Source organism: Lampetra planeri, unplaced genomic scaffold (assembly GCF_965212315.1).
Source record: "Lampetra planeri unplaced genomic scaffold, kcLamPlan1.2.h2 scaffold_2106, whole genome shotgun sequence".
Classification (NCBI taxonomy): Eukaryota; Metazoa; Chordata; class Hyperoartia; order Petromyzontiformes; family Petromyzontidae; genus Lampetra; species Lampetra planeri.
The window spans coordinates 2595-11306 of NW_027614868.1; the positions used below are offsets into that span (position 1 = coordinate 2595).

Genomic DNA, 8712 nt, shown 5'->3' on the forward strand with positions numbered 1-8712 from the left:
TCATGTGTCTGGAATAATACATATTTGTACTTAGATGTGTCATTACTCGTCCATAGGCTCCGGAATGAACAACAAGGTTCACTGTTGAACCTGGTTCAGATACTGTTCTCAGTAAAACATACTGTACTGTGATTGTACTGTATTACTTATTTGTTCATGCTGATCTGTACAGTACATCTGTGTATTTTTCAGCTGCAGTGTAAATTCTATAAATTTGAGGTACTGGATTGCTGTGTATAACTGAGCCTATACATATTTCATAAAGTACATGGGATTCATATTCTGATGTGCCTCTCGATATCTTCTCTCCTCTCCTATCTGATAGAAATGAACCATATACTGTAGATCCAGATAGACCTTGAAAAGCCTTAAAGTTGTAAGAGGCTCTGAAGAAGATACACCCTTGAACCTGGGAATGAAAACCAGACAGAAAGTGAATGATCTGCAGAGCAGAAACGTGAACGTGGATCTTAATGAAGCTGGTATATTACACATCACTGCACTAGATGGCGGTAAACACAGGAGGATGGTAAATGGTTTTTATAACACTTTTTCTAAATTGATGGCACACAGCGCACTTTATAGCGTCGCCTCATTCACACTCGCTGGTAGACGCTGCTAAACACAGAATCCAGTAGTTTATAGTTCTTTCTCAAAGATAATTTGACCGGGACGTGAACCTTCTGATTACTGGGTGACGCGCTTCACATCCTGAACCAAAGGAAGAAGATCTTTGATAAAATAATTTGCCTCCTGGGTTGTGGTGCTTTCCAATGAGAGAGACATCAGTAGTGTTTATTAGTCACAGAGCGTTCATGTGATCACTGCACAGCACAGACAGGAATCTTTTTTCCTGAGTCCAGACATGGTGGCACCAAAACAAGTACCTTGGAATATTATAGACATCACATATTCCTCCACTTCTCTGTGTTTCATCATTGTTACAAACACAGCTGTCGGTTCTTCTACTGTGAAATAATGCTCACTGATATGTGTGTCACAATAGTAATACTTGATTTTTGGCAGTTCTTATTGATCGTTTCAATATTACCTTATTGGGCTTATTGAGCTTTGATGTTTTCTGTCGTTTTCTGTATTTAAACTAACACTATTTCTGATGAAAAATCATCGTTGTCATGATCAATCAAATAATTTTTCTTTGAGGCAAACAGACATGACGAAGCAAAACGGTAGATACATTGTGATGGTTGTCATGGTAAATGAGTCTCTGATCCCTGTCTCCCTCCGCCTCTGTCTGCATGGGGGAGGGGTTGGTCTGCTCGGAGCAGGGGACTCACCTGCAGCTCATCAGTTAATCAGCCACCTTCTTAAGCTGCTTCTAGACAATTCCCTGTTGCCAAACTCTTCCTCCTGTGGCTCCTGAGCAGAGTCTTGCTGTGTTCACTAGTTTGTCTTTTTCTCTGCGTCCCTTTGCTGGTGAGTTTTGCTGCTGGTTGCCGCGTTTTTCCGCTCATGGTGATTTTGTGGTCTGTGTTGATTTTTGGTGGTTTTTGTAATAAAGTTGCTTGCCAACGATTCTGCACCTGAATCTTTGTCTCCAGTCGATCAGACCATAACACACTGTACAGTTTCTTGACTAGAGAGAATTGATGATTTTTAAGTGACTGTGACCTAGGTGGTGTTTGAATGTTTTCTACTTTAATATACTTGTTATTCATTCCAAACCAGCTGTTGTTCCTTGTCTTGTTTTTCCTTAAATAATGTACATATTGTACTAGTTGTGCTAATGGGAAATAATCAGATAAAGTACCTTTAGACATGTTTGTTGCTATTGCAACCTGATGTCTTTCAGTGTCACAATGTGTATTTAAAAAAACCTGAGTTATTAATCCTGTACATTACACAAGATGGTGACAGTGGTTCTCACATTAAAGGGCGGTGTTTCTTAAAACTGTTACTCTGGCAAACACGACTCAGCTGATGTGTGAGACTGATGTAACCTTCATCAAACGGCACAGCTGTTTGTCTCTGGGTGATTGTGGCTCCTGCACAAGACAAATGGACGGAGAGAAGGGGCAAAAGGATGAACATGAAGACAAGAGACGGAGTATTATCAAAGACAAACACGGTATTCTCATAGAAAGCTGCCAGGGGGCACAAATTCTGAATGATGGCCACCGAGACAAAGAGGGATTGACTCTCTAGTGGCAGTCTGTTCACTCAGTACTGTGTCAGAAGAAAGATCCTAAAGTGTACACGCTGAGGCTGCAATGAGATGTGACGAGGCACTTCATTCTGTTTCACACTTTTCAAAGATATTTTATTTATCAGTGTAGTGCAATGGATGATGACGATGCAAAGAATATTTTTCTACATCAAGACACTTCAGAATAAGAAGCTTCTACCAAAAAAGGCAGGGTTACATGTAGTATACAATACTGTACACTGCACAACTGAAAATAAACATAGTGATTGGAATGACATGTGAGGTGTCCTGATCAGTTTGAATAATCTGCAGATGAGAAATGATAAAATGACATACAGATGGTAGTCTGAAAAATAAGTCAATTTCCAACTTGGAGAAAATGTTCTAGAGTTATGACCTACTATAAGTTAAACAAATTTGTATTTTGCTATAGATTCATTGTATCATAAATAGATAATTTACTAGATAATAAACTGTCAAAGTGTTCAGTATTTTCATGTCTGTGTGTGTGTGTACACATACACAAATATATTTAAATGTCTCTTGCAAACAGTAAGTCGATGACCCTAATAAGAGGTTCACATGTCAGCAGACATCAGCTCCCGTCCATGGCGAGAACTCAGGGTTCAGCGTTCCGGCTCCAGTGGTCATGTTCCTCTTCAGGGAGTCGTTGGCTGCAGCCTGACATTGGCTTTCATAGGATTCACAGTGGCTGAGAAGAGTTTCAGTAGTTTGACACTGAGCAGTCGTCATCCGTCTCTCTCCTGCAGTGTGAACCTGAAAAGAGATGGAGACTGTATGTTATGACCTTCATGCTTTTCATTGTGCATTTTCAGCGTATAGATAGTCAGTCAGTTAGACAGTCAGTCAGTCAGACAGACAGACAGACAGACCGAGAAAGCAAAACTACAATCACATATGGTAACTAAAAGTAAAATAGTAAGTGCAATAAGTAAGCTCCAACTTGAAAAACAAGGTCCATTGTCAGCTTCTGGTATCCTTTCCCCCAAGAGGTGTTGTAATGCCTCATGGCTTGGGGGAGGAACGGTCTGTCAGTGGAGGAGGACATTGACAACAATCTGTCACCTGGAGTAATTTAAAGTGAAGTTTGGTCGTGTATCTTCTGATGCTTTTGAGTACCTGTGCCTTTCCTTTCTAAGAAGACACAGGAATCCTGATGCTATCACATCCACATGTCTCCACAGGCAGACATGAACTACCGACTTCACCAAGGTCACAGGAAAAGAGTTGAATTCTCTTCAGTCCATCCGAAACATATTGATTATTATTGTTATTATGAGATACTAGAGAGAGAAAGAGAGAGCGAGATATGATTAGGTTGTGACTGGATTCCACGTTGCTCATCATCTGATGAGAAGATGGTATCAAATAATACTGTAACACACAGTCACCAAACCCACCAGGGGATGGTTTGAAGGCTTCCTGTGATCAGTCTGACCAGAGTTCAGACCAGAAATAATCTACTGCTTGGGTCCCCTGACAGTGATCCCAAACCACCACTTAGAACCAGCGGATGTAGAATCATCCCAATCGTTCCACAGATACATGTACACAGTCATCCCTCTGTGCCTGATCATAAGTTGCCCCTCATTTCATTTCTTTGGTATTATATAATCAGCCACACACCATCATCATGCAGTGTAGTACAGCTCTTGTGAATTAAGCGTCTGTCCAGCAAACACATCAGCATGACATTTATGATTTAACTCCATAAAAGTAAGCTTTTAAATGTCTCTAAGTATAGAAGTGGACAAGTCTCACCGGTGGGTAATATCAGTATATTTAGCAAACACAGTGCTGCAGCTTGTTCCAATAACACCAGTATAATAAAGCATAAACACCCTTCTAGGCCCATGTCACCCACTATGACTAAAATATTTATGTAATCACGTCTTCTAATATTCTCTACTGCATCAGTGTGTGTGTGTGTGTGTGTGTGTGTGTGTGTGTGTGTGTGAGAGAGAGAGACACATCTGATTCCTGTATGTGCACATTAGACCCTTTTTTGAACGCGAGACTAAATATTTACATCACGGTTGTCAGTGAAGATACATGTGTACGTTTGATGAAATATATATATATATATATGTATATATACACTTTGAGAGTGTTTTTACTAACAGGCTTTAACCGAACGTGTCGTTAAGTCCTAAAATGTTAATCAATGCGATGCATATTTCACATCTGTTTATGTGCGAGTCAAATTCATACTAATTTGCACAAAACCATGCCCCAAACGAGATGGAGATGTAAGAGACCAAATATGGTTTCTCACCCTATAAAGCTGGGGTGTCAAACTCCAGTCCCTGAGGCTGCCTATCCTGCAGGTTGTCACCCCTACACATCACCCAGCTCCTACCTCACTCACCTGAATTCATCTGTGTGAAGTTCTGGCCCCATCAGAACTCCTCCACATGTCATCTAAAACATGAAGGATAGGTGGCCCTTCGACAACCTGTTCTGACACCTCTGCTATAAAGGGTTAAATGGCTGCTGTGTAAAGGGCTGCTTTCAGATTGTCTTATGCAAAAGAAAAGGTTGTCGTTGCCTAGGAACAGATGAATTGCAACTCTACAAAAACGACAGCATCCTCACCTTCCTCCCATTTCAACCTCTCGACTTTGAGCAAAAGGATGCCTGAGGCTACCTGACATGTCTTCTGGGGTGTCGTCTTAGTACCTCCTTCTCCTTATGAGTGGAAAGCAGAATGTCTTCAAATCCTCACATGAACAACTTTGTTGTAAGAAGGTCCAAACCTTAGGATAAACCTTCTGGATTCAGGGCTAACTTCCACAGACCTGTTGATGAGCAGGCTGGACTCTCTCATGTCTCACAGTTAAAGCTCAACAAGTCATGGCGTCCGTCATACCTCCTGTTAAGCACATGAAACAACCTGATCATGCTTCGTACCTGAAAAACCATTCTTGTTCTGACTAAGGTGCGTACGTGACAGAGCGTGAGGGTTTCTGCCGATGTTGATAAGGGCAGCAGACACATGCCTGCATTTATTTCTACGAAAACAAAGTAACTATTATTAATGGCCTTCATGTGCAGTGCAGTGTTGCACTGGCTGTCTCCACTAATCACATCGGTTTCTCGCTTTGAATTAGTTCTGGAGCCGTCTGGACACACACTTCACTCACTGTACACTCACATAATAGTTTCATAGTTTGAAAGCAGACATTGTGCTAAAAGTTGTGCTGCTTGTAAAATGTATTATATAGTTATACACATAGATTTAATAGATTATATAAGAGGTTATAGATTAGATGGAATATATAATAGTTTATACATAATGGAGAAAATTACACACACACACACATACACACACTTACATTTACTGCAGAACACACAAGGCTCATTTTAAGAAATACATGTATCTGCTCCCAAAGGTCTCCTGTTTTATAGCACCACCATTTGATGATGTCTATTAAATTCCACTCAGGTGAAGTAAAAGGAAGTAGCATGACAGTATATGTAAATATTGGAAGTGGTACTGAATGGGAATTCAGAGGATAAAGCCGCCTGCCACACGAGAAAGCTTTCAGTCTAGAACAGCGTGTTCTCGTAGGAGTCTCACCAGATGTCTATCTCACACTATCTCACACTCTCACACTACCTCACACACATGTATGTTTGATCATGGTGTGTCTGCTGTCAGTGGTTGGTGATCTGCTGGGGAGGTCACACAGGTGTATATGAAAACTAGCGTATGAATATGCTTCTTCATTGGCTGTCAGTCTTGTAAACAGCCTCTCCAGTTAAAAAAAAGGGAAGTCTTGTGCATTTGTGATAAAGGTTTATCTGCTCCAGAAGACTTGGGCAGGGCACACTGAGGCCTGCTGACTTGCAGCAGAGATACGTACATTTGAAAATGTATTCAAATGTGGCAAATAGATTCACCGTCCTCATGCCCTTTCACAGCCGATGTCCTAATATGGAGCTTTACCTTCAATATGCAGAGCAGGGTTAATGAATGAACTCATGTCTCTACATTCTGAACATAATATACATTGAAACTCATAATAAATGTGCAGCAATGTGCTTCACTAAGGCAATAAAATAATACAAGTTAAGTAAATATTTGCTATTTTTGGTAAATTGGCCTTTCATTTGTCAATTGATCACACAATAGTTTGTGTGTCTGACACAGTAAAAGGAAATTAAATGTAAATTGTTAATAATTCAACATATTCCTGGTTCATTGTGCTATATATCAAATGTTACAACATTTTCTTCCAATGGATTAAGAAATACAACAAATGGAAAAGAAAATGGAAAATGTGTTCTTTTATTCCAGTTTTATTTCACTGGAAAAAAAGAATTGGATTCATTTCATGAAATTAAATTTTTTATATTTGACAAAGTCGAGAATACCAACAACTGATTTGACCAAAACACGTCTGATGCACATTTTCATCATTACTGCACCATTGTGACTGAAAACTGCCATTTCTTTTGCTTCCATGCATGTGAACGTATGTCAGCTGACAAAATTATACTTTGAGACAAAATTCAGCCATACTGAAACTAATATACTAATATATTAATATATCATAACAGAAACGATGATAGAATGATAGAATAATAGAAATGAAGAATAGAAATAAACAAACTTACAATTTGGTTTCTGCTTCGGATAAGTCATTGGTCTGCCTGCTGCCATTGGATGGGAGAGGAACGGGGGAGGAAGCCTCCTCACTTCTGCTGCTATCCTGCGTACTCGCCAGACTCCCGGTTGGACTTTTTTGGAAAGAGCCTACGATGCCTCTATCAGCCGGCCATAGAAAGCAGGAGCAGCGGGTCCGCAGCTCTTTAGAGAAAGTACCGAGCCACAGGGGGGAGAGCCACGGGCAGCCCAGCAAGTTTTTAAAAGCAGTGCGAAACTCCGGACTCCTGCAGTAGATTATAGGATTGAGGCCAGAGTTGATATAACCCAACCAGTTTAGCAGTCGGAAGATTCTCTCTGAAGGAATGCTCCTGTCAAACGCATTGATGATGTTGGCAACAAAGAATGGCAGCCAGCACACGGTGAAGGTCCCCATGATGATACCTAAGGTCTTCAGGGCCTTCTGCTCTCTGACCAGCATTAGCCGCGATGGTCTTCGCTTTGCGTTCTTCCTCCGTGCTGCGCTGTTGAAGCCGCTGGCGCCCACACACGTCGTTGGCAGGATATTGCTGAGGTGCGAGCCGAGCTGCGTCTGTCCCACCAGACACTCGTTCTGGAAACGGATTCGATTCTTGTCTATGAGCTGTACCTGCCGTCTCGCTATTAGAAAGACTTTTGCGTACACAAATATCATAATGAACAGCGGAATGTAAAATGACACTATGGAAGATATGATGGCGAAGGCTCTGTTGGTCACAAAGTCACAGCACGCAGGGTCATCGTAGCACTTCCTCGCTTCCAATTCGCCGTCTGCCCGCCAGTACCCCTTCATAATTGGCACAAAGGAAATCAAGGCAGACACAACCCACACCAAGCAAACTATTGCCCTGGCACGCCATTTACTGAGTAGAACTTTGTGTCGGAGTGGCCTTGTGATGGCTATGTAGCGATCCACAGCGATAACACAGAGAGTCTCAATGCTCGCTGTCACGCACAGGACGTCCACAGAAGTCCAGAAATCACAGGACGTTTCGTCCAGCTGCCAGTTGCCCGTCACCACTATAGTGGCCCCCAGAGGCACCACAAGGACGCCCATGATGAGGTCGGCACACGCCAGAGACATAATGAAGATGTTTGTGGTAGTCTGTAGCTGCGAAGTACAAGCTATAGCAATGATGACCAGAAGGTTCCCCGCCACGATGGTCACGATGATGACAACAAGGATGAGGAAGCTCCAGGATCCTGCTGCGGGATGGTACGGTCCTGTGCTGTTCAACCCATCGGATGCTGTGGTTGTGCTCAAGTTGCCATCCATTATTTACAGCCACACAAAAAGTTCAGAACAATCTCTAACTTCATAACTCTCCTCGAAAAGCCAGATTTGTCTCTGTGGGAGTTCTCCTCACCATTGTGCTCCTCTGCCTACTTTCTGCAGGGTTGTTTGGCAGCTCAGCGGTAATTTCCCATGTTTCTGAAAACAGGCTTCATTTAATTGGAGGCCACAACATATCAGCAACTGTCCTCAAAATTGAAGCACGATCAGGGTGTTGAATGAATCCAAGTAGAAAGTCCAAACACTGGAAGGAAAAAAAAAAGGGTTGGAAGAAGAAACACAGCCTTGTCCATTTGCATAGATCCACTGGGACTGGAGTAGGTTGCAGTTTTATCTTAATCTTAGTCACAGTACCACAGCTGGACTGCTGAAGATCAAGAAACGCTGTTGTAGAAACCACCAGAGTGCACCAGAGTGGCTGCCCACCTTCTCTCTCTCTCTCTCTCCCAGCTGAGGGCAGATTGTATTGGCTATAATCACACCCTGGCGGTAGCCAGAGGGGAGGAGTTGAAAAGTGAGTACTGTCCTATGTGCTGAAGCCATACAGGGATCAGCACCCTAAGTGAGCTGCACAAATGCAAA

At 42.1% G+C, this 8712-nt stretch overlaps 1 protein-coding gene across 1 annotated transcript; it reads right to left on the reverse strand.

The window, feature by feature from the left end:
• Nucleotides 1–6804: 6804 nt before the first annotated feature.
• On the reverse strand, nt 6805–8112 carry LOC144740388 (beta-1 adrenergic receptor-like). The gene has a single exon (XM_078623243.1). It carries the CDS (start codon nt 8110–8112, stop codon nt 6805–6807), a length of 1308 nt encoding a protein of 435 aa, XP_078479369.1.
• Nucleotides 8113–8712: the final 600 nt, after the last annotated feature.

Bases quoted from the DNA above. Each gene is read 5' to 3' on its own strand.
- LOC144740388 (XM_078623243.1), bottom strand. From the start codon at position 8,112: ATGGATGGCAACTTGAGCACAACCACAGCATCCGATGGGTTGAACAGC.